Below are 27,604 nucleotides of genomic sequence, written 5' to 3'. Positions count from 1 at the left end.
CCAGGATGGATCGTTGTCCAGTCCATGGACTGTAGGTGATGGAGCATAGGTAGAACATCAGGGAGGTTTGACCAAGTGTGGAACCATGGAGTACTCAACGGATCGTAGGTCGACCCACGGTCCATCCTGTACATCTGTTGATAGTTATCTGATAGTTGAAGGTTCCTGTACCTGATGAAATTGTTTAAGTGTTGAGCCATGGAGGAGACCTACGGACCGTAGGTCGACCCATGGTCCATAGGTCGAAGAGTCATTTGAAACCACATCTAGGTAGTTTATTTCCTTATTTTGTTTGTTATTTTATTTAGGATTTGCTTTCTATAAATAGGAGTTATAAACCTCGTTTTTGGAGGTTAGAGATTATTGTAAACTCTTAGTTTTTGGTCTTTTGGGAAATAACTTGCTAACTTTACCAATTTGATTTCCGGAATTCGTCTAATACAATTTTCACTTTGACTTTCAATTGAAGATTTAAGGTTTCACTAATTCTACTTGTAAGTTTAAGAATTCTTCTTATCTAATTATGAATTGTGAATTCTCACGCGTGAATAGTTAAATCTATAACTAGGGTTGTGGGAACCATGAGCAATTAACAAAGTATGAATAATAATTAAATAATTCTTGAATAGTGTTTATGCATGTATTGTTAATTCTTTTGTTTAGAAGTCTTTTAACGGTGCCCGATGTTAGAACTCGCCTCATCTCTACTTGCCGGACCAAGGATGTAGTGAATGAGAAAATAATTAACAACAGAGATTTAGTGGATGCTATCTAATCGTCTAATGTCAATTGGTGTAAGGGTGACAACTAAGCCATACATTGATGTGATGACTAATCTGGAGTAAATGTGTAAGGCTTAGTAAAGCATACGCCCGTAGCCGGACCAAGGTGCGTGGTGAAATTCCCTACTTGGGGGACGAATCACTTAGGGATACCTAACTTACCAACTTTGCATGTTAAACACTAGGAAAGGATTACTGCGTTAAGAGTTTGTGGGGAACACATATGCCGTAGTTTCTTTCTCATATTGATAACTCAAAGTTTGAATCTTATTTACTTGTTACTTAATCAACACTATGTTACATGCTTACAAAAATCCCCCTTTTTACTTTTCTCATAAAGAGTTTGACTAAACAGATTTAATAGTTAGTTAAGTTTAAGTTTGAACCATATTCCTCGTGGGATTGATACCAACCTACAAGTTGGATTCTTCATTTGACAACAATCGCTTATACTTATTTAATAGAGGTGTAATTTGAGCGTATCAGAATCTTAATGATGTGAATGATCCAATTCAATTGGATAATTTTGGTGCAATTCATCTACCTCATGTTGAGGGTAATGTTGTCTTCCATGTTAGGAGCATAATGCTACAGCTCCTCCAAATGAAAGGATTAGATGGATGGATGGCCCATGAAGACCTCCATGAGCATATTTGGAACTTCATGGATGTTTGTCTTAGGTTGTTTCCATTCTCTTTGATTGGTGAAGCTACCAAATGGTTAGCTGAATTATCGAGGGACTCCATCACCTCGTGGGATGAACCTACCACAACTTTCCATGTGAGATTCTTTCCCCCGTCAAAGATGATGATGCTCAGGGATAGTATCCAAGGTTTCAAATGTTTGCCGGGTGAACCAATCAACGAGACTTGGCTAAGATTTAAGAAGTTGGTACTTCAATGCCCGACTCACGGACTGCCAAACCATATATTGTTACAATACTTCTATAGGAGTCTTGACTCGGTGAACAAAGGAGTTGTTGATCAACTTATTCCCAGAGGTATAATGCAACAACCTTATGAAGTAGCGTCTCAACTTCTTGATGGAATGACCAAGATCAATAGACCATGGTACACTCATGAGGACTAAGAGTCTCCTCTCACTTTTAGGATGACAAAACAACAGATCAAGAAGGATCAAGAGAGATACAAAACATGGCCAAAATGATGACTTAGCTAGATCTATTGACGAATAATGTGATGGGTATTGGGTTGAAGAGTGTAAATGTTGTGGATGCTGGTGGAGTAGATCCTGAAGAAGCACAATTAGAACCACTGTACAATAAGGAAGTGAACTTCCTTTCTAAGAAATGAGGAGGATTTCACTCAAATTACCTAAGGCCGGGTGGAAATACGGGTTGGAATAGAGAGGATGGACGGAGAGATCGTGATAAGGAATGGCATGATCGTAATGTTGCTTGGAAGGAAAAGGATAGTGATAAGGAGTGATACGTCCCACCTCATGAACGCCAAAAGCCCAAAGAGCAAAGAGTTGACCCGGAGAACTTTTGTACAAAAGACATGCTTTCACGTATTCTCAATAAGGTTGAAGGGTCGGACAAATTTTTGAAAGAGATGAAGGACGATGTATCAACTCTAAATCAGACGGTGACTTCTCACTCAGTCTCTATTAAGAAGTTGAAGACACAAATGGGTCAAATCTCGACTCAATGGAACCCAAGACAAAAAAGGGGGTTGCCTAGTGAAACAACGGCCAACCCCAAAAATGAAGCTTGAAATGGTATTTATGTCGTGCCACAACGTTAAATAAGGCGCTTTTTGGGAGGAAACAGAAGTTTTTGATGTTTTAAATATTTTTTTTGAATAATAGGTGTTGATTGTGCTGGTTGAAAAGTGAAAGTGTTGGAAAGTTGCAATTAGCCGAGCTAAAGGCACAGTCGGCGACTCACCGAGTAGGTCAGCGATCCCAACTTTTACTAGAGTTTGAACCCCCCAAATTTCTGGGAGTTCTATAAAACTCGGTGAGTTAAATTAGCACTTGGCGCATCACCGAGTGGTTCGACGGGCGCGACTTACTCGACCGACTTATGCACGAACAGAAAGGTTTTAAAGGTCAAATGATTTAAAATTTCAAAATCCTTTCACTTTCCTATTTTTTAACTCTCTCACTTTCTCACTGGATATTAGATCTTTCATACTTTTGTGTTTTTATTCTCGTGTTACTTGGGATCTTTGCGCGGATTAATTGTGGAATTATTTGCCTCCTAGCTTTTCCACTATTTTTTGGCATAAAGGTTGGTTTTCCGAACCCCGAACTAAATTTGTGGTTTAAATAAAAATTGGTTTTGATAAATTATTGTTGATAATTGTTAGGTCGTATGGTTTTATCATCTTTTAACTGTTGAATTGCCCATAATTAATTGAATTTGTGACTAATTGTTCGGAAATGATTAATTCTCATATCGTTAGTCAATTATTTTGTTGGGTTGTGTTGATTATGTGTTGGGTCTAGCGGGGTGAAGTCTGAATAACCCCGGATTGTGCTAAATGTCGTATTTTGTCCAATGATGGAGCGGTTGATGCCATTCTTAGGGGCAAATGATTGATTCTTATGTCGTTAGTCAATTTTTTGGTTGGGCTACGTTGATTATGTATTGGGTCTAGCGGGGTGTAGTCAGAGTACCCCGATGGCATGGATAGTATGGGTATTTCTTTAATTTCATAGTGTAGGTATTTAATTTTGATTTCGGGGCTGCGGGATTGATTTTGAACTAAGGGGTGAAAAACTGGCACGAAGGACCATTTTGCGAGCTGGGTCGGGCTCGCCGATTGGTTCATCGGTTCACCTAAGTCCCTTAGATCGCCTTTAATTTCACCTAATGTTGAGTTTTTATTCTGTAAATTTCGGCGATACGCCTGAGCTCGCCAAAACTACTTCCAATCGCCCTTCTTCTCCCTTAAATCCCTAAAATACACAGTAACTTTCAGCGAGCAACTTTTAGTTCACCGATTGGTGTCGCCAATCCGCCCAATGGCCCTGGACATCACCGACCAACTTTGAGCTTGTGAAATTTTTGTGCTGGAACTTTTTGCGACTCGCCGACCTGTTCGGCGAGTTTTCTTGCATATCTTTTAATAATGTTTTTCTTGAATTTTTCTAATGCTTTTTATGTTGTTTGCCGGAATGGCTAGACCCAAAGTCACCGTTAGAGACATGCCGCCCTGAAAATGCCACGTGGAGTTGTTATAAATGAGGATGCAGCTTCATCCCAAGAAAAGGCAGCAGAACTCCCTACCAGGTGAGGAAAATACAAAGGCAAGGGCAAGACACCCATGGTTAAGACACCGGAGGCCAACTCTGATAGTGAGAGAGTCTATGAGACACACCTCACCACATTCGATAGTGAGGGGGACTCATAGGATTCGCAAGCTTCCATCTCTGAGCCAGAGGACAACCAATTATTACAGGCCCGAAGAGCGGAGCTACGCTCCAAGTTTATAAATGATCTATCTAGGATCTTGGTGCCTCAGACTCCTCCTCCCCAGCTCCAGCACAGACTGTGGTCGCAGCACCACCAGTACAGGGTCCTCCTCCTCGTTAACTCAACCGACTAAAGGCCGATGGTGTGAGGACTAATCTTGAGGAGAAGAGATTGTCCACAGATGGTGTAGTGGACACATATCCAGAGATATAGAACACTCTCAAGTTCCATAAGATCAAACTTTTCACTAAACCCCGGGGCCCCTACATTCCAAATTATGTCCGGGAGTTCTATTCGGCTTACGAATACTTGGTGTCGAAAGGGAAGAGAAAGGACAATGCCTTCAAACTAGTTGATTTTGTGATATTCCGAGGCAAAAAGGTAAAGTGCGAAAGTGGTGACATAAATGTTGTTTTGGGGTGCACTTATAATTCCTTGTATTAGTCCATCAACTTGGTTCAGAAGAATACCTTGGAGAATCTGAAGGGTTGGTTGGCACACCTGGTATTAGATGTCACCCCGAGGTGGATAAACGCTGGTGCACCGATAGAGAAGAACGACCTGAATGTTGCTGCTAGAGACTAGTTTGGGTTCATCAGGTACCCTAATATATGGGACACTCTCCGGTTCCACAGCCCGAGGGATTGAGGACTATTCTGGAAGTGAAGAGATTGTCCACGGATGGTGTACTGGACAGGTACCCCAATGTGTGGGACACTCTCCAATTCCACAGGCTTGAGCAGTTTACCTGGCCCCGTGGCACCTATATTCCAACATGTGTCTAGGAGTTTTACACGGCATACAATGACCTTGTACCAAAGGGAAAGAAAAAGGCCAATGCCTTCAGACTGGTAGAGTCTGTCATGTTCCGGGGGAAGGCAGTGAGATGTAAAAGCGATTATATCAATGTTGTATTTGATAAAGGATCAAGTTTTGACTAACAAAGTTTAGATACAACTGTGACGACTCTGGATGACCTAAAATGATGGCTAGCTCCCCTTATTACTGACACCACCCCGAGGTGGATCGAGGCTAGAGTTCTTATCGAGAAGAAGGACTTGAATATAATGGCTCGGTATTTTTTTAGGTTCATCAACAGCTCAATAATGCCCTCACAAAATGAGTCCATTCTCTGCCTCCCAAAGGCGGCCTATCTAGGATCAATCATAGTCCAGAAGAGCATCAACATGGGGCTAATCATTCAGCAGGAGATGGCCATGAGGGCCACACAACGCCAGACATCCCTTCCTTTCCCAGTGTTGATTATAGAGTTATGTCAGCTGGTTGGAGTTTCTTGTGACAAGAAGAGGGACATTGAGGTAACACCCACATCCTCCAATGATATTCGATGCATAGAGGCCGAGTACACACATGATGAGGTGGATAGAAGGAGAAAAGCTCTGGTTGATACATCCCCGGAGGTTAATGTTGAGGCCATACCTCCAGAGGTATCTTTACCTACTCCGACCTCCGCGCATTCACGTACACCCATTGCCACTCCTTCCCAGGCACCAGGTTTTTCTGTTGCTTCCCAGTCTACTAGGATCACTTATGCCATTCTCCTCAAGATAGGGTACCTAGCCCATTCTGCCGATGTGTGGGCTTCTCGGCTAAAGGTCGAGGTTCCCTTAGGCTATTTCAGCTGCTTTGACACCCCTCCAGACATCGATTCATACACTCACGGCGAGAGTAGAGACTTGTGAGAGAGAACGAGAGGTTACTTATGAGGTTACGACTTGGAAAGCCGAGGTTTCTGATTTGAGTAAGGTTGTCGACTATCTAATGCACAAAAACTTCACTTCACTGTTTGAGTCAATTGAGGCTTTGGGTGTTCCAGCTACTTCTGATATGCCTCCGGCTATCACCGAAGATAAGCCTATGAGTGATGTGGCTGTTGTTGAGTCAGAGGCAAAGACGAATGAGGAGCTACTAGATGCTCAGGAGGCGGCCATCTGTGAGGACCTGTCTGATTTAGAGGAGACGATAGTACAGTCAGTCATTCAGACGTTGCTGACAGATAATTCCATGAAGCCTCTAGTGGTGCAAGTGTCGTTGTTACCCAGGACACTGATGCCTAAGATTAGAATGTGACCCCGGGCATTGATGCCCTGACAAATGGAGCGACTGAGTAGACAAGATCATTTTTTACCTCCCTCTCTGTTGTTATTGTGATTTTTGTGTTTTTAGTCGCATTTGAGGACAACTGCTTTTCTCCTGTGGGTGGGGTGAGGTATTTCCATACCTACCTCTTGTGATTACATTTTGTATATATATATTGGGTTTTGTGTTTAAAACTGTGTTTCGATTCTATCTTGTGGATATTTGAGCTTATGGCTCTTTGTTTTGAATGGAAGTGGTTTTTGACTCATTTTTATATTTTGTGCCACCTCTTTTGTGTGTGATTGCGATTGTTCTTATGAAAATTTGAGCATCAATATTGATCAATACCAATGACTTAAATAATGCTTTTAATTGAACAAAATTAATGCGCAGCTAGGATGTGGCCAAATGAAGTTGTATAGACAATGTGTGAACTTTTTGCATCTCCCTGTGACTAGTCGGTTATTGAATGAAGTCTCTTGTGATTAACATTGCACACTTGCTAGAAAGTGTGTAGTCTCATTTGATATTGGTGCCAATGCCTTGTGTGTTGAGCTTACCTTGAACATTGTGTAATGACACCTAGAATTTGCCACGTTGGTCCAGTCGACTAAGTGATGCAAGCTCTTGAAATGATCTTAGGCCACAAATTCAATGGATGAAACGACTTGACAATAGACCTCTTTTGTGGCAAACCTTGTTAATTGTGTGAACCTTGTTTGAACAATCGTGACCCTTTTTTATCCATTCACCAATAACTATCATGAAATGTGGTTTGTTTGAATAGCCTACTTAGGCCAAAAGCCTAAGTTAGGGGTGTGGTGAAAAAAGAAGGTAAATCAAGAAGTGTGAAAAATTTCCCCTTTGAGCAATAATATTGAAAAAGATGGAACCCCTCCATATAAAAAATGAAGAGAAAAAGAAAAATAGAATGAAAGAGTTGTGAAAAAGAGTAGTGAAAGTTTCTAAAGAAATGGGGTATCCAGTAGTCCATGTGAAAATGAATAATGGGGTGAATTGTGAGCATGATCAAAATGTTAAAGAAAAGAAAGAAAGTGATGTTCAGACCACATTTCATGAGGGTAGCAGCCACTAAGCCTAAATGACCATTCCTTTTCACTAAGCCCCGTTACAAGCGTTTAAAAGACCTTTTTTTTTATCTTGAGTGATCTGAAATGAATGATGATTGGAAAGTAAGGGCAAACCTATGGGTGAGGTCATTCATGTGTTCATCTTTGTGAGTGTGAGAGTCGTATGTGATTTCAGAACTATTAAATTTTTAGAAATTGTGTGTGAATATGGAATCGTCTTTGTTGTGAGGGCATTTGAGTACTTTTGTTGAATTTGAACTTGCATTTGAAGCAAGTATTGTGAACTTGAGCATCTTTGAAAATGGTGAGTCACAATTTGAATCTTTGAGTGCACAATTGATCATTGTATGAATAAGTTGAGTCTTGTTGTGTGCATTCATCATGAGTCTTTTTTAGCACTGTTGGAGACATCCTCATTGAACTGTTAGACTTGAGTTTAACTCGAGGACAAGCAAATTTTTAAGTTGGGGGTGTTCATGAGTCCGAGATTTGGACTCATTTAGGGCTTTGTTTATAAACATTTAGTGTCCTAAAATGCTTGATTTGTGCCATAAACTGATGTTAAATCCTTGATTTTCAGGTACATAGATTGAAGAACAAAGCAAAGACACTAATAGGCAAAAAGGAACAAAACAAACTGAAGAAATGAAGAAAGGGAAGCCTAGTGATCGCCAAGGTAACTTGGCGAATCACCGAGTAGCTATCTGACCACCTAAAGTTCCCGTGTGTCAAGCCTTGAAGGAAGATACCAAGTCAGCAATGAAAAGAAACTGTCGGCGAATCGTCGAGTAGTTCCGCGAGGCAGAGATCGATCGTCCAAAGTTAGAAAGCTTGAGGATGCAGAAAATAAGGTTAAAAGAAGATGAAAAAGGTCAAAGGGTGGCTTACCGTGCTGTTCGGCGATCCCGACTTACTTCGCCGAATAGCCCTTCGTGGCTTATTTTTGGCGACTATAAATTAGATTTTGAACATTTAGTTTAGTATGAATCTTACATTTGAAGACACTCTTTGGACAAAAAGAATTTTGCTTATAGTTTTTCTTATTCTTTGAAGAACCTTAGAGATTCAATTTGGAGATTTTTGAAGAGGGTGTCGAATATTCTTCAAATTGAGCATTGTAAAGCTAATCGATTTGGTAAAAGTTTTGTCCCTTTTATGATGCTTGACTAAAGCCCCAATGCTTGGGGTACGATCATATGATTATGGGTATTGTTACTTACTAGTTTAAATGTTGAATTAAAGTTAGTTTAATCATTAATTGTTGGTTAATTTATTAGTTGTAGTTGCATATGAAACTCTACCTTTGTGTTCTTGGCTTGCTCTCTCTCTCGGTTTTAGAACTAAAATTGTTGATTGATGATTTGTGGGTATTGGGTTGATATGGGTTTAGTTCGAGAGAGTGAATCCTAAACTCAATCCCACCTATCTAGCTTGAAAGAGTGGATGTATTAAGGTGTGGGTTGTTCTTCATTGTTGTGTTTGTTGATGTTTGAATAAAATCACTAGATGCGGGGTAGTTGTTCTAGAGAAAGCTATCTCCCTTATAGTCTAGCCTACTCACTAATTTTCAGTTGTTTACTAGTAGTTTCAGTTACCCATATATCGACATTTGCCTATAATCGAATACATCCTAAGAATCTATCTTCTTATTGTTATTTAGACTTGTTTGTGACTGTTGTGTAGTTAATAATTGGAAATCAAAACCCCCATTTGACATTCGTGTCACCCCTTTGATTTGATATGTCTTTTTCTGATAATTTATATTCCTATAGTTGATTAGACCACGTTTGCACTTTCTAATTGAATTTAATCACGTAATGCTCCATGTGGGATTCGACCCCAACTTATTTAGTTGGATTTTATACTGATTTACGATCGTTGAACACCTAGAATTGGATGAGGTGTGATTGAAACATTAAATCAATTTGCAACACTATCATGTCGTCCTAGAACGAGCCCACCCTCAGACACCCGAAGGCAGCCAGTCTAGGGTCCATAATTTCTCGCCAGTCGCTGAATATGGGGCTATTGATTGAGCAGAAGATGGCCATGAGGTCCAAGAATAGACAGACTTCGCTTCCATTCCCGGTGTTGATCACAGAGATGTGTAGGCGAACCCATGTTCTTCATGATGAGAAGACAGATGTGGAGGTGATACCCACATTCTCTACTGACATCTTGCGTAATGAGGCCAAGTACCAGCATGATGAGGGTTACAGGAGGAAAGCAGCACTAGTGGATACATTCCAGAAAGTGGACACTAGTATGTTACCTATAGAGGAAATCATGCCTAATAAGACCAATAGGCCCTTAGGTACATCCGCCCCTTCCTCCTTTGAGACTCCGACTGCATCTGTTGCACCCCGTCCCATAGATCTTATGTTGTTGCTGCTTCTGTTTCCCGACCCCCTATCACCCAGGCCATGCTCTACAAGATGGGCAATTTGCCCCAATCTGTTGATGCAAGTGCCTCTCGGGTAAAAGCTGATATGCCTATGATGATAGATAGAGCAAAAATTGTCGTTTTGAAACCCCTGAGGGCTGAAATGAGGGATCACAAGTTGGCACTAGACGCCCTTACTATTAGAGTAACAACTTGTGAGTAGACCCGAGGTGCTACTCAGGAGGTGACGACGTTGAAGGTCGATATAATTGGGTTGAGGAGAGATGTGGACCAGTTGGATGTCCACTAATTTCACTTCATTATTTAGGATCGTGGAGATTCCTGACACACCGAGTGTAGATATTCCACCTTGTTTTGAGGTGCCTCCAGCTATCACCGAAGATGAGATGAGAGCTGATGATGTTGCCGTTGAGTCAGAGGCTGAGACGGATGAGGAGTAACTGGGTGTTCGTGAGGAGACTATCTACGATGACCTGGTTGACTTGGAGGGTGCCACGTTTGAGACTGCCAGGCAAGCATCACTTAGGAATACTTCTATGATGGGCTCCGGTAGAGCAAATGATGTTGCGACACTGGGAACTGATGCCCAAATAGAGGGAGTTGTGGATTTACAGACTTCACCCCAAGTCTAGCATGGTAGGATGATTTTTTTTGCCTCCCTTATCTTCTCTCTTTATACATTTTTTTGTTGTTAGTTGCATTTGAGGACAATTGGGTTTTTGTTAGTGGGGTGAGGTATTTCCATACCTACCTCTTGTGGGTTGTTTTGTGAATATTAACTTGATTCGGATTTTGTTTTTGTGAATATTAGAGCTTATTGGTTTTTATATATATCTTAGTTGTTGAATCGTGGTTGTTGATAAATTTTGGGCCATTATTTTTATATGAAAATGGTTTTGAACCAAGTTTCAAAATTTTGCCACCTCTTTTTTGTGTGATTGTGGGTGTTCTTGTGCACATATGAGTGTCGATTGTGGTCAATACTGATGACTCGAATATTTCTCTTAATTGAACGAAATGAATGTGCAACTACGATGAGGTAAACTAAGTTACATAGGCAATATGTGAACTTTTAGCATCTCGTTGTGACTAGCTTGTTGTCGAATGAGTCTCTTGTGATGAACGTTGCACGCTAGCTAGAATGTGTGGAGTCTTGTTTGATAATTGTATCAATGCCTTGTGTGGTGAGATTTTCTTGAACATTGTTCTTGATGACACCTAGGATTTCACCTGTTGGTCTTATTGATTGAGTGAAAGCAAGCAATTTAAATGACGTTAGGCGAAATTTTTAGAGAGTGAACCAATTTTAATATATACCTCTTTGTGGCCAACCTTGTGAGATGTGTGAACCTTGCTTGTCACCTTTTGAGCCTATCCTTTTCTTGGAAGAAACTTGAACAACTTTGACCTCTTTATCCCATCACCTATAACCTTCATGAAGTATTGATTTGTTGAATAGCCAACTTAGGCCAAAAGCCTAAGTTGGGGGTGTTGTGAAAAAAAAGGAAAGTCAGGAAGTGTGAAAAATTCCCCCTTTGATGGATTGTTTTGAAAAAGATGGAGCCCCTCCATGTAAAAAGAAAAAAAAGGAAAGAAAATAAAAAGACTGAAAAAGAGCAAAAATGTTAAAATAAAGTGTGTGAGAATAGTAAAGAAAAAGGCGGTGTCCGGTGATTCATGTTTAGTTGAATAATGGGGTGGATTATGAACATGTTTGAATGTGAAAGAAAAGGAGAAAAAGTGATTTTCAGGCCATACATCATAAAGTTAGAAGCCACTAAGCCTAAATGACCATACTTTTACATTCATCCCCATTACAAACCCTAAAAAGACCTTTGTGATCTTTACTGAGGTGAAACAAATGTTGATTGGAAAATAAGGGCAAGCCTATGGGTGGATTCATACATGTGTTCGTCTTTTTTAGTGTGAGAGTTGTATGTGATTGCGGAACTATAATTTTTTGAGAAATTTGTAGGAAGGTTGAATCATCTTTTGTTGTGAGGGCATTTGAGTACATTTGTTGAGCTTGAAGTTGCATTTGAAGCAAACATTGTGAACTTGAGTACACTTGATAATGGTGAGTCACAATTTGAATCTTTGATTGCACAATTGAGCATTCGTGTTGAAATGATTGATCTTGAGTTTTTACTTGAGGACAAGCAAAAGTTTAAGTTGGGGGTGTTGATGAGTCCGAGATTTCGACTCATTTAGGGCTTTGTTTTTATAGTTTTAGTGTCCTCAAATGCCTAATTTATGCTATAAACTGCTGTTAAAGCATTAATTTTTAGGTTTGTAGGCTAAGGAGCAAGGCAAGGTGAAGAAGTGAAAAAAAGTGATCCTGCTGATCACCAATGCCACTTGGCGAACCAGCGAGTGGATCTTTAGCTCGCCAAAAGTTCCAGCATGCCAGCCCTAAGAGTAACCAACTTGGTGACAGAAATGGGTAGTTGACGAATCACCGAACTACTCCACGATGGCAACCCAAATCACCTAAAGTCACAGAACCCTGCAGATTGACGGCCATTAGACATTGATGATGGAAGAGAGCCAAGGGCGGATCGCCAACCTGTTTGACGAGGCTTGACTTATTCTGCCCAATGGTCTTTTGGGCAAAAAATTGGGCAACTATAAATTGAAATTTAAAATAAGAATTCAATAGTTCTCACCTAGTTCCCAATTCCTAGACAATTCCCAAGTTTGAGAGTTAGAGTTTTCTCTTAGTTTTTGAGTTCCATTGTAGACTTTGAACCTTTTGAGGCTGAAACTTAACAATTGCAAGTGGGTCTTTGAATTTATTCAATTTGGACCATTGTAAATACTTGAGAACCTTTACCTAAATCATGGTTAATGTATTTGGTAACCGTCTCTCTATTTTTATGATGTGTGATTAATACCCCAATTCTTGGGGTGTGATTATGTGTTTATTTGTCTAATTATCTTGTGGGTATTGTTGTTTAATGATGAAATTGATGTTTTAATGTGTGTTTAATCATTAGTTGTGTTTCAATCTAAGAATTATAATTGCAAATGTAATTTTAATTTTGAGTGCTTGGCTTTCTTGAGAGAGAGGTTTTGGAACCAAAGCGTTTAATTAATGATTATAGGTATTGGTTTGATATGGGTTTAGCTCAAGAGAGTGAATCCTAAGCTCAATTCTACCTATCTAGCTCAAGAGAGTGGATACATTAACGTTTTGGGTTGTTTATCTTGTTAAGCTTGTCGATGTTCGAGAGAAATCGCCTGAACCGTAATAATTATTCGAGAGAAAGCTATTACACTTAAAGTCCAGCCTACACACAATATTTCAGCATATTATTGTTAAATTTCAATTACCCATATAGCGTAATTAGCTTATAAACGATCAAATCCCGATAATTCTTCTTAATATTGTTGTATCCCCTGTTTTTATAGTCGTTCTAGCTATTAATTGCAATCCAAACCCCCCATCTGACATTTGTTGTGAACCCCTTTTGACTTGTTTGCATGTTTTCAATAATTTATATTCCTATAACCACTTAGAACACTTTATAACCTCATAACTGAATTTAAACAAGTACTGCTCCATGTGGGTTCGACCCCAACTCTTTGTTGGGTTTTATACTAGTTAATGATCATCTACACCTAGAATTGGATGTGGTGCATTTGAGATGTTAACCAACTTTTTTGGTGACCCTGCCGCCTCCCAACAAACATCTAGGCTTGTTGGTGAAGAGCGCAGGAGTCATGGTTTCTTTCTTGTAGTGAACCACGGAGTTGATGCTAATCTCATCTCTAATTCCCATCGTTACATGGACATGTTCTTTGGCATGCCTCTCTGTGAAAAGCAATAGTCTCAAACGAAAATTGGTGAACATTGTGGTTATGCCACTAGCTTTTATGGAAGGTTTTCTTCGAAGCTTCCTTGGAAAGAGACACTCTCTTTACGATACTCTTCTAAATAAGGTTCATCTCACATAGTTGCAGAATATTTCCAAAGGACATTGTTGTACATTTTATATATATTTATATATTGTCTAAGACTACTCAATTCAAAAGTCTTTCTCTAATTTCTTAAACTTTATATCAAATCAAAATTGGAAAAAAAATGAGTATCTATTTTTCTATTTTTTAATTAAGTAAATGAATTAACCTTTTTTCCCTTTAATTACATAGGAATGTTTTTCAAGATTATTGTAAGTCCATGAGCATACTTTCTCTTAGGATCATCGAACTTTTAGGAATGAGCCTAGATGTACAGAAGAGCCCTTTTAAAGAGTTTTTCGAAGATAATTAATCCATAGTGAGGCTCAACTATTATCCCCCGTGCCAAAAACCAGAGCTCACCTTAGGAACCGATCCTCACTATGATCCAACATCATTAACCGTTCTCCATCAAGATTCTTTTAGAGGACTTCAGGTTCTTGTGGACAACAAATGGTACTCCATCCATCAAAATTTCAATGCTTTTGTGGTTAACATAGGCAACACATTTATGGTAAGTAAATTTACAAACTAGAACTATATAATAAGCTAATGTATTATGTATTACATACAAAAAATTTGTTAAGCAAATAATACATTTTTTGGTGAAAAACATTATAAGATCTTTCCAGATGACGCGCAATGATATACATCATGAATTATTAAACTTACAACTTGAATATAACATACTTGGTTTTTGTCCTTTTGCAGTCCGTATCGAATCGTAGATACAAAATTTGCTTGCATAGAGCATTGGTTAACAACAACACTCCTAGAAAATTACTTGCTTTCTTTCTTTCTCAATACAAAGATAAAGTGGTGAGTCCACCAACTGAATTGGTAGACTACAACAACCCTTGACTATATCCTGACTTCACATTGCTTGCTCTCCTTGAGTTTACTTAAAAGCATCACAGAGCTGATACAAACACTCTTCAAGCTCTCTCAATGTGGCTTCAAGACAATAATGTAGAATCTAAGAGCTATATATATGAGGTTCAACATTGAAGGCCTTGGAATATTTTGTATAAATGTTGAATCATTGATTTAGAAGTACAAAAATTTGTATTGCAATGATTTTATTAAGTTAGACACCTAGTATTTAGGAGTTGATTTCTATTTCAGTTTAGTTTTTAATCTGTAAATACATGTCTTTTGTTAGTCAATAATATAAAGTTTTGTAGTGCAATACATAATTTATCCTTCAGCTTTTCTTGCAATGTTATTTTCCTGCATTTCTTTACTTTCAAAAACTGATAGGTGGATCTAGAGCTATTTTTCCGAAGGGACCTTTGAGTGAAGAGATAGATTTCAAAAATAGTTTTTCATGAATAACTCATGTTGTTTTTAGTAATAAAAATTACCAATGAGAACAGAAAATTACTTGGAGGCCCTTGATCTTTAGGAAGGAAGCCGTGCAAGAGGATTATGAAATTAATCCGTTACAAAATAATCCTACCAAAGCGCAAATCAAGAGTCACAAGGGAAAGAAAATCATGAAGTCCACGACGGAAGCAACTCTATTTGTTGTTGTCTCAATAACTATTGTAAAGAGAATTATATTTCTCGGATCACCAAAAGAAATTTGGAATTATATTAAGAAAAAATATGTTGGAGGTGAAGAAATTCAAGTTGCAAAGAATAAAAGACTCCAAGAAAATCGGAGAATGCTTGGACAGGTTGCTTGGTATTGATAACAATGTAAGATTTCTACACACTAGATCAGAAAAAGTAAGAGATAAATATAAACACAAGCAACCAAAAGTTGATTCATTGAATAATTTGACTCCCTTAATTAAGAGGAAATGGAGTGAATGTCAGAACCCTGAGAAACAACCAACTCCCAGATATTATAGAAGAGACATGTGATAACAGCCGTATTAAAAAAAAAGAAGGCAAAGGTTTCCAATGTCATGGGAAAAGACTTCTGTAAATGCAGAACTAGTGAAGGGACTGATGGAAAAGGTAGAGGTAAGAAGAGAGAGAGCGAGCCGGACAAGATCTAGATTGCACTGTATCACAACATAGTGTAGATGATGAAGATTGTGCAGTAGCCTTTCTTCTTCTCAATATATGTTAGCTAGTAGTTTGCCATTGAGATGACTTTTTTTCCACTAATGGGACTTGTATTTGTTCACATTAGACAACTTTGTACTCGTGAGTTCCAGGTTCTGGTATTGGTTCCATTGTATATAGTTCGAATTAGCAACAAACTTCGTCGTTAACTTTTGTTAAATTGTTCATAGGTAACAAAATTTTATAATTATTTGTGACTAAGTAAGATTAGAAATGGATTTTGTTGTTTAGCTATAAAATTTATCGATTGCTAATTTCTATTTTTAGTCAATTCTTATGTGAACAAGACACTTTAGAAGAGGTTGAAGTGGCTGCAACAAAAGGTTGCAAAGTAGACAAATTTCTTTTTGAAAAATCTTGATCAACATCTGCATTATACTGAGACACATTTTAATCTAGATCGTGTCAAACTCGTTCGCCCTTTTCCATTAGTCCCTTCGCTAGCTCTGCTTTAGCTAAAGTCTTTTTCCATGGAATTGGAGACCTTGCTTTCGTTTCTTTCTAATTGTGCCATCACATATCTCATCTATAATATCGGGGGGGGGGGGGGNGGGGAGGTTGTGTCTTAGGATTCTAGCATTCACTCTATTTCCTCTTAAGAGAGTCTTTAATGTCACATCCAAAGAATGGCTTACTGATTTTTTTGCTACAGCCAAATATTTCAAAGAATCGATCTTTAGCTGCTTCTATTTATATATATATATCACGAACCTTTTCTTATCCCATGGATTGATAAAAAAAGTTCCCCCAATGGGATCGTCATCATAACTTACATCATCTCTCCTACAATTTTAAGCTATAGAACTATCCAAATGTATCTCACCTAAGTTTCTCATCTAGGAATTTTCTATACATACAAAACATGTCACAAAGAGTTAAGAGAAATCCAATGATTTTATCAAGTTCAAAATACGATAACTTAAGATATACCCCATCAGGATAATTCTCAAGTTGTCTTCTTTTCTCATTTTTCTTACGTACCTACTTCTCTAAATTTGATGTACTTGGCAAGCCCACCACTTGATCGCCATTTCTATCAGTGGGAGAATTAGTAGTAACATTAGAGCTTCTACTCATTGGGGTTCCCTGATGGTTTGTTTTGACATTGTTTGCTGACACTAGCTAAATCTTCCTGTTTAGTTGCAGTTTAATATAAATAATTTTTAACAACATGTTATCAGAGAGATAGTGCATATGTTCTATAGGTCCAACTAAACCTTGTATTTTCAATATGAAACACAAATACATACGTGAAAAATAACTAAAACTATTAAAAGTGCAAAAAGAATATCTAGTTGTGAACACATTGTTTCAAATGTACAATGAGATTAGCATTAAGAATCTTAAAGACTTAAAGGTTAAACTTATCAAGTCTAAATCTTAAATCTTAAATCTCTCTACGCATGATGTCATAATTCCAAGTTTCAATTTCTAGAAAGCCATCGCGAACAAATTATAATAAGAAACTTCTAAAGCCCCACAGAACACATCATCTTTTGATTTTCCAGACACAAAATGATAACTTTTAGTATATTTTGTAGAGAAAAATAACCTAGAAGGATACTCGACTTTTAGAAAAAAAATGTTATTCTAAAATCGTACTCCACTAAATTTGCCTAAAATTTAAGGGCATTTTTTGGAATACAAGATTTACTTAAAGAAATGTGACAAGAAAAACTTTGAAATATTTTGGAATAAGAAAGAGTTATACATCGTTATCAGATATTACACCCTTATAACGATTTACATGCACGTGTTTACCTAAAGTTATATGGGTACAAACATATATATGCATATTGGTGTATTCACATAGAAAGCACACAAGTCTGAAAATTAAGATAATAAATTTGAAACATATATCACATCATAAATAAAGCATAATAAAATTTTGTATGTATGTCAGTATGCTTTGTGTTGTTAGTACATACACAAATATGCTTTATTAAAATAGTACAAGGATGGGCAAACTATCCAGTGAACATAGCATAGGAAACTGGACAATATAGATTAATAATTATATTATGAACTAAATAATGCAGTTACAATAAAAAAGGATTCAAATACTACATTAACTATCAATAAGAATCAAATTTCTCGTATATCATCCATTAAAAACATGAGACATAAGTACTTAGTTATGTTTAGCTTCCAAAAAGTAAGAAAAAATATAGAACTTAGTAAATTGAAAAATTAAAAGACCATTGTTCTAAGATTGAAAGCGATTTCGAATTTTGAAGTTTTCATGAACTTTCTTGATCTTTGACAAAATAATATTGTTATGCTGTAATTTTACTATCTTTAGAGAAATCACATTTTGAAATGTTCTAAGTATAAAACGATTTGACAAAAATACTTAGAAAAGAGTCGTCACTTAATTTTATAAAGAAATTAAGAAAACTTATTTTAAGTCTTTAAAAATTTAGAGAAAAAGGGTATGAGGTTCTCATTTATACTTCAAGAAGGTTTTTAAAACATTTAAACTTTCCGCTAACATACGGTTATCCTACGACTTAGATTAAATTTATTTTTAACTATTGTTTAGATAAATGATTATAAATATGATTTACAATACTAACTAAAAAAATAGTTAAGCAAAGAATAATTTTTTTATTTTTAATAAAAGGGGACCTTAACTGAAATATTTAAATTAAATAATAAGTTATTAGACTTAGATTAGAATTTATTTGAACCATTTTTAGAAATAATAATTCGAACCATTTGAAAAATAAATATAAAAAATTTACTAAAGATTTCATTAAAAGTATTAAGAGTTGATTAAAACTGAAATTTAATAAAAATAAACTAACAAATAGAATATAGTTAATCATTTGGAGAATTTAATTAAGTTATTAAAGTTAAGTCAAAATAATATATTTCACAAGAAAATAGAAGAGAAACAATATTAAAATAAAGTGATAAAACGCTTGGGCAAATAGCCATCATCCACCAATTATGGCATTTTAGACTAAGAGTCCATCTATTGCCAAATAGCTCCTTTGAGCTTCACTCCGTGGGCTTTTGACCCATTTTCGCCTTGGAATTTCTGTATACTAGCTTGCAATTCATGTATTCTAGCTTTCAACTTCCCAATGATAGTCAAGGCTTGACTCGATAAAAGAGGAGAAATTGGGCCTCCATGGCCTAACTAGATATGCAAGGAGGGAGGGAGTCCACAATGGACTCAGATGGAATTTACATGCACACAAAGAAAAAGAAAAGAATTAGGAAAAAAACAAGAAAGTGTAAAGCTTCCAACAAACATATGATCAAAGGATTTACTCATGACGGAGATAAACACACAAATTACTTTAAGAGATAAGAGCATAGTTACAAACTAATACACTTCTAGAAAAAAGGGTTGTGATCATGTATCCAAAAAGAGAGATAATTGTGGCAGCTAAAAAAATGCTAACTAATTAAGGAAGCTTTCTTGACTAAAAAATAAATAAATTAACTACATGAAAATGAAGTAAAAGCAACAAGAACCAAATTAACTTAATGGCTAATCATGGAGTACACATCTTTGAACAACAAGTGCAAAAGAAGTCATTTGAGGAAGACATGCCCTCTTAGAAATGAATTAAGCAAATATTTTAAAACTAATGCAAGGAAAATCTACCAGCGATCAAGAATACTCCAACAGAGTGATTTTAATAGTAATGTAAAGAACAAAAATAATTTCATATGGATCTTTTAAATGCCCAACTTCTTCAATCATATCATGTTAGTTAATTTTGAAATCCTACGCCTAAATGAAAATGATGCCAACTAGTAGCAAATAAAATGAAAGACTTGATTTTGAAAAGAGAGCAAAACAATGGCAAAATGAATTCGACAAGGATTCAAGTAGGAAGATTTAAGATGAGAAACAACAAAACATGACACTAACCATGCTAGAGATAAAATAAACTCGAACAAAGAAAAGAGGAGCAACAAAACTTGGATTAGTAAGTTTGTTAACCCATTTCATGCTTAGAACTTCACAAAGTTGGACAAAACTTCAAAATTTTAAAAAAATAAACACAAGATCAGGTACATAATGGCAACGATACAGTACGGTACATGATCAAGGAATTTGAGAAAGAAGAGAGTAAACTACAGCATATCTCATAGAACTTGGTTCAAATTCAAACTTTTCTACTAAGTAGTTAAAATAATGATCACGCTGCATCTAAATAGAGAAACGAGGTCTAATTCGAGGTAGCAACAATATGCCCTGAAAAACCTATTTTAAATAATCAAACCACTAAAGAAAACATAGTTTTCAACTCATGCCAAGGACAAGAAACACAACAGAATACATCATCTCAAACTAACAGATTACCCGTAAACGATGAACCTTTGTCCACAACTACAATACGACCTTAAGTTTGAGGGGAACGAATTCAAATCATACTAATATGCTAAAACTAACAATAAATAAGAACAAACACTACTGCTCAACTTCAAGCAAGAATCGAACAAGAAAAGATGACAAATAAGGTCTAATCGAAAACTCAAAACTGAACTATAATCCGCAGGCAACAAATCGAGTACAATACGACCAACAATTTAATGAAAGAATTGTATTGATCAAAACAAGACGCATAATCTTATTCTCATTTAGACTCAAACATACTGAAATAGAAACTATGATAAACTAAATTATAATGCTTAGATTGAAGACGAGCAGAATAGAGAGAAACTAAATAGGGGGGAAATTACCGTTTTTCGGGCAGAGAGACTAGGACAACGACCTTGACCGTGAAGCTTTTACACCAATACGAATTCGGTTTTGAAAGTAGAGAATTAACACCAAAACACAAAAAAAAAAGACAAACCTCAAGTTGCCGATAAACCAAGGACTGTGAGATTTTTTATTTTTTTTTGTATCTTTCCCTCCATTAGGATTTGTTGGTTTTATTATTTTATGTCCAAAATTCTCTTCTTAAGAGGTGAGTTGTTGCCTTAAAACAGTGAGGATGAAAGCTTTATATAGACCGAAAAACAAAGGTCGATTGGGAGGGGGGGAGTTCAAATTTGAATTCCCTTACTCATTTTCAAGACAAAGGATGGGACTGTTGAGCAGGCCTGCAACTCCGCAAAAAGGGAGAAAAAGGAGACGGGGACGTGATCATTTAGGCTGGTAGGTTATGGGTTTCGCATGGCTGATTTCGCGCTGGGTTTGCTAGGAAAGATAGTCGATTGTCCTTTCCCAAGATTTTTAAAACTTTCACCCAATGTTCTTTGGAAGTACTCCTCAACTATGTGAGATTAGCCTTCTTGAGTAGAGTATCGTAAAGAGTGTCTCTTTCCAAGGAAGTTTTGAAGAAAACCTTCCATTAAAGCTGCTGGCATAACCACAATGTTCACCAATTTTCCTTTGAGCTTTCTTCTTTTCACAAAGAGGTATGTCAAAGAACATGTCCACGTAACGATAAGCATTAGAGATGAGATTAGAATCAACTTTGTGGTTCACTACAAGAAAGAAATCATGACTCCTGAACGCTTCACCAACAAGCCTAGATGTTTGTTGGGCGGCAACAGGGTCAGCAGAAAAGAAACCCCTTGAGTCAATAAGGGGAACATGAAGTTCTTGTGCTACAACGCAAGGCTTCTCGCCATCCGGACATATATATTGTATGAGAATGTTGGAATCATTTTTCAGATGGGATACATGAAAATTCAATTGTTTTTCCTCACCAAGCATAGGTGATGTTTCATTTGTGATTATACTATAAGTGGTCATTGCAAGCAAGGGTTTGGTTTTTTCTTTCTTGTTCAATATGTCAAAATGGGGAAAAGGATTTAGAAGTAGTTCATTGTGAGGAGCCAAAATGAAGGATTATATAGGGCTTCAGTATGCTTAGAAGTAGTTCATTGTGAGGAGCCAAAATGAAGGATTATGTCACGCCCCGAGATTACACCCTAGGCGAGACTAGCACTCGAGAACCTTTGTTGGCCCAAAGCGAACCCTTGGCCTGACTTAACTCATAGCAGAAGACTTAATCAATAATAAGCAGTCTCAAAAGATACTCAGGCAATAACTTAGAATGCCTAGAAATAAATATTCGTCTAGCCAAAATGGCAACTAAAGTTTTAACATAAACAATTGAGAATGGAAAGACTAACGAATTATAGCTTTCCATCTATGAAGCCTCTAAAGCAATGAGGAATGTCGGGACAAGACCCCCCATCATCCTAAAAACTGAAATACTAAAAACAATGCAAAAAGGGATCCTCCGAAAAGCAAGTAGGCTCACCAACAGACTCTGAGTACTCAACTGGATCGACGAGGCGCTAGATGGTGATCCTGGTTACCTGTATATGCATCATAAAATGATGCAGGCCAAGTGGAATCAGTACATTGAATGTACAAGAATGAGAGGGGAAAACTAAACACAACATATGCTTGAACTGAATTTTTAAAGAACACTTACCTCGGCTTTACTTAACTCTTGAATACTCAACTCAAATGCAGAATTAAACAACAGTAAAGGTGGATTTAATATAAATCATTTAAAATAGTACGTTACAAGTCAATATACAAATATAATAAAGCAACATATTTCCATGGGATTTTCTCTAACCAAAAACCATCACTATGAGCTATGTGACGATACAATGTCTCACCCACGCTGCCAGAACTGTCCTACAACTTGTTGGGATATAGAACGCCTCAACTAAGCGGATCCACTAATCTATGCAAAAAAGCATTAAGGAATCATCTAAAAATTCTGACCCTTTCTACCCACGTTGGCTACATGGTTTATGGGGAGTTGAGTTAATATGGACTCGTCCCCATATCGATGCTCAATAATACTCCCAAAATACGTAGCTCATATGTTTATAAACGTAACACTTTCTCTGTGATTTGAGGTTATTACTGAAAGATCTTATCCTTTAAAATAGATGGAATTAAAAACTACTCATGAAAACCCGTTTGGAAATCAGCGTTTCCTCTCATCTTAAATGTGAAAGCATTTGCTCTTTGGGAGTACTTAGTCCACATACATCATTTTTAAAGAAATGAACTCGGCTATACTCTTTCTCAACTCAATGCTTATGTCATTTAAAAAAAAGTTTAAAATGAATGTAATAGACTTTGAAAAGATTCTAAGAACTCTCTTGACTTGACTCTTAACTCTACCTTAAATTTGATTTATGGATTCAAGGGTCATGATCTCATGTTATAGATGATATGATGATGTTTATACGTACCTTATAGTGTAGAAATAAACTAGGAAAAAAATGTACGATTCAAGGGAACTCAAAGGGAAAGAAGTGGGAAAGGGTAGGAGACCTGGCGACCCTAGCGATCTGAATGGTGCCAAGCGTCAGAGGGCAAACTTCAAAAACTAGGTTGGGGCTCTCTGAGTGGTGCGGTGCCCCACAGCCCAAACTACATAAGTTTATTTAGGGTACTCTGAGTGGCATGATGTCCCAGTCCCCTTCACTAGGTTTTTTACGAAATTTCTTTCTCATTTTTAAACTCTAAACCCTCTGGATTCAATTGGTTTCTTCCCCAAACGCTTAGAATTCGCATACACAACAGAGGTATACGAGAATCCATTCAAAACAATATCAAATTTTATGTATTAAACTCAAGAACTTCTCAACAACATCAACAATCAAGAACCCTATAGTAACTTCGACAAAATTCATCAAGAACTCAATTTCTATACTTTCAAGAATAAAATTTCACAGAATCAAATAATTATTGGCCTGTGGGTGAATGACCCCAATGCTATGTGATCTGACATACCTCGTAGAGATCAACCCTTGGCTAAATCTGTAAGCTTAACTTCAAGAACGTGATGAATCCTTGCTTCTTCTCCTCTTTTCTCCTCTTCTTTTCTCCTCTCTCAAAACCCTAACTTAATTTTATGAAGCGTAAACTGAAATGATTCAATTTAGACCCCAAATTAATTACCAAAAATGAATTTAATTAATTGGGTATTGAAAAGATCATAATACCCTTCTAAAATCCGATTGACTTTCCTTATCTAGACAGCCTGACTTCCAATGGGCATATCTCACTCATATGAACTCAAAAATGAGCAAACTCAGTGGCTATGAAAAGATACTTCAAAGATATTTCCTACGGTATCTTGTAACCCACATAACTCATCCTGTGTTACGAGTCATGCTCGTTTGAAGATGACTCAAAACTCATACTTAGATCAACTTGTCAAACTTTCCAAATTAGACTATTTCCAAATATGGTTTCTTTCAAATTCTAGTTCTTTCTAGTTCCTTCGAATAGCGAGGTGTTAAAATATGTCCCCATCAGGAACATTCATCCTCAAATGAGATTACCCGTACAGGCTTAGGGCGTAGCATCTAACATTAAGCTCAAACACCCAACAAGCAAATCTAACACATGCAGTATATCAATAAAAGAGTATTAAAAGAGAATTAGTACCTTGATCTGGAATTTATCTGGACTCAAAGAGATGTGGATATCTTTTCTTCATGTCCTCCTCAGCTTCCCAAGTAGCTTCCTCAACAAACTGATTTCTCCGAAGAACTTTGACTGATGCTAATTCCTTCGTTCTCAACTTCCGAACCATGCGGTCTAATATTTGGATAATAATCTCCTCATAGATAAGCTATCCTTGATACCAATATCTTCAGTTTGTATGATAAGTGAAGAATCTCTCATGCACTTCTTCAACATGGAAATATGAAATACTAGATGGACTGTTGCTAACTCTTGTGGTAGCTCCAACTAATAAACTACATTACCAATCCTTTTGGATATTCTATACGGACCAATATACCGGGGGCTAAGCTTCCCCTTCTTACCAAATCTTATAGCACACTTCATGGTTGAAACTTTCAAGTATACTCAATCATCTACTTCAAACTCTAACTCCCTTCTCCTAACATCAGCATAGGATTTCTGATGACTCTGCGCTATTTTCAACCTCTCTTGAATAACTTTCACCTTTTCCATAGTTTGATGAACTAAGTCTGGTCCTATCAACCTAGCTTCACCAAACTTAAACCGTCCAATAGGAGATCTGCATCGCCTCCCATAAAGAGCTTCATAAGGAGCCATGTGGATTCTAGAGTGATAACTATTGTTACACGCAAACTCAATGAGGGGTAGGTGATCATCCCAATTACTCTTGAAATAAATCACATACACCTTCAACATATCTTCTAAGGTCTGAATAGTGAACTTTGCTTGACCATCTGTCTGAGGATAAAAAGCAGTACTCAAGTTCACCTTTGAACCCAAACCTTTCTGGAATGAGTTCCAAAATTGTGTAGTAAATTGTGCACCTCTATCTGAAATAATGGAAACTTGAACTCCATGAATTCTTACTACCTCTTGAATATATAACCTGGAATAATCCTCCGCTAAATGGGTAGACTTTACTAGCAAAAAGTAGGTTGATTTTGTCATTCGATCAACAATCACCCAAATGGAATCATGTTGCCTACGAGACCGCCACAAACAAGTAATAAAGTGATTATCTCCCACTTCCACTACGGAATATCTATATTCTAAGTTATACCACTAGGCCTTTGATGCTCTACTTTAACTTGTTGATAATTCAGGTATTTAGCAAAGAACTCAGCAATATCCTTATTCATACTATTCCACCAATATACTTCTCTCAAATCACAATACATATTTTTGGAAGTCGGATGACTGGAATATCTGGAGATATGAGCTTCCTCCATAATCCTCTCTTGGAGTTTATCAACCCTTGGTACACACAACCTACCTTGATACCTCAATACCCCATCTCCCCCTTGTTCAAAAGCCATCACATTTTGCTTATGAACATTTCCTTCAATTCAAGAAAAATAGGATGTTGGTGTTGTTTCTCTATAACTTCAAACACTAACGATGATTCAGCCCCATTCATCACCACCATTTCTCCTTTTGTGGAATCCATTAGTCAACTCCTAACCCAGCAAGCCGGTGCACATCTTTCGCTAACTCCGTCTTTCTTCCTCAACATGGGCGGTACTACACATAGACAACCTGCTCAAGGCATCAACAACAACATTAGTCTTATATTGGTGTTATAGAATGCTCATGTCATAATCCTTGAGTAACTTTAATAACCTCATCTATCTGAGATTTATCTCTTTCTAACTAAAGAAATACTGAAGACTTTTGTGATCAGTGAACAGATCAACATGAACACCATAAAGATAATGATGCCAAATTTTAGAGAAAATAATATGACAGCCAACTCTAGATCATGGGTTGGATAATTCTTCTCGTGAACATTTAGTTCTTTGGAGGCATAAGCTATAACTTTACCATTCTATATTACACACAACCCAAACAAACTCTGGACGCCTCATAATATATATCAAAGCCTTGCGTACTCTCAAGTAAGGTCAATACTGGTGCAGTAGTCAACCTAGTTTTCAATTCCTGAAAGCTTTTATCACAAGCTTTAGACCATTGAAACTTAACTTTATTCTAAGTCAACTTGGTCAAAGGGGGGGAAATAGATGAGAACCCCTCTACGAACCCTTCTATAATATCCAGCCAACCCCAAGAAACTCCTAATATCACCTAATATCAGTTGGAGATGTGGGTATTCACCAATTCTGCACTCCCTCTATTTTCTGGGTATCAACTCTTTTTCCATCACCTAAAACAATGATGCCTAAGAATGTTAGAGACTCAAGCGAAAACTCACATTTTGAGAACTTAGTATATTACTCTATATCCTTTAGAGTTTGGAGAACTATTCTGAGATGGCTAGCATGATCTTCCTCATTCCTTGAATAGATTAGAATGTCATTAATGAACATGATAACAAATATATATAAATAAGGCTTGAATACTCTATTCATAAGGTCCATGAATGTTGCTGGTGTATTGGTTAAACCGAACGACATAACCAGAAACTCATAATGACCATAATCGGTTCTGAAAGCTATCTTTGGAATATCACATTCCCTTACTCTTAACTGGTGGTAGCCAGATCTGAGGTCTATCATGGAGAAACAAGTGGCACCCTGATGTTGATCGAAGAGATATTTACTTCTAGGAAGATGATACTTATTCTTGATACTAACCTTGTTCAACTGACGGTACACTATACATAATCTAACAGAACAATCCGTATTCCTCACAAATAAGACCAAAGCTCCTCAAGGTGAGACACTTGGTCGAATAAAAACCTTCTCTAGGAGATCTTTCAACTGCTCTTTTAGCTCTTTTAACTCTACTGGTGCCATCCTATATGGAGAAATAGATATAGGACGAGTATCGGGAAGAAGATCTATACTTAAATCTATTTCTCTCTTAGGAGGTACTCCGGGAAGATCGTCTGGAAAGACCTCTAGAAATTCACTCACAACTAGAACTGACTAAATAGGAGGTTTCTTAACACTTGAATCATTAACTCTGACTAAGTGATAGACAAACCCCTTGGAAACTAACTTTCTGGCCTTAAGGTATGAAATGAAACGACCCTTCAGCACTACTGAACTGCTACTCCATTCTATAACTGGCTCATTAGGAATTTGGAACTTAACAACTCGAGTTCTACAAACAATGAAGGCATAACAGCCATGAAGCCAGCCCATACCAAGAATAACATCAAAATTTACCATGTTTAACTCAACTAAATCACCCATGGGGCTCTTGTGATTGACGAAAATAACATAATCATGATAGACTCTCTCAGCTAGAATCGACTCACCAACAGGTCTATAAACATTGAAGGGCTCAAGAATTTCGCATGAACAACATCAAAATTCATCGCAACATATGGAGTCACAAAAG

At 37.2% G+C, this 27,604-nt stretch overlaps 1 protein-coding gene and 1 pseudogene across 1 annotated transcript; one reads left to right on the top strand and one right to left on the bottom strand.

The window, feature by feature from the left end:
- Positions 1-13,466: 13,466 nt before the first annotated feature.
- LOC125863759 (gibberellin 20 oxidase 1-like) lies at positions 13,467-14,787 on the top strand (annotated as a pseudogene).
- A 6,307-nt stretch (positions 14,788-21,094) lies between these two features.
- Positions 21,095-21,583, bottom strand: LOC125864913 (gibberellin 20 oxidase 1-D-like). Its single transcript, XM_049545023.1, has one exon. It carries the CDS (start codon positions 21,581-21,583, stop codon positions 21,095-21,097), a length of 489 nt encoding a protein of 162 aa, XP_049400980.1.
- Positions 21,584-27,604: the final 6,021 nt, after the last annotated feature.

The sequence above is a fragment of the Solanum stenotomum genome, chromosome 5 (genome assembly GCF_019186545.1).
Source record: "Solanum stenotomum isolate F172 chromosome 5, ASM1918654v1, whole genome shotgun sequence".
Taxonomy (NCBI): Eukaryota; Viridiplantae; Streptophyta; class Magnoliopsida; order Solanales; family Solanaceae; genus Solanum; species Solanum stenotomum.
Note: the sequence above shows the minus strand (reverse complement) of the source record. Positions and strands in the feature narration are given on the sequence as shown.

Coding starts and splice junctions, on each gene's coding strand:
- LOC125864913 (XM_049545023.1), bottom strand. CDS start 21,583: ATGACCACTTATAGTATAATCACAAATGAAACATCACCTATGCTTGGT.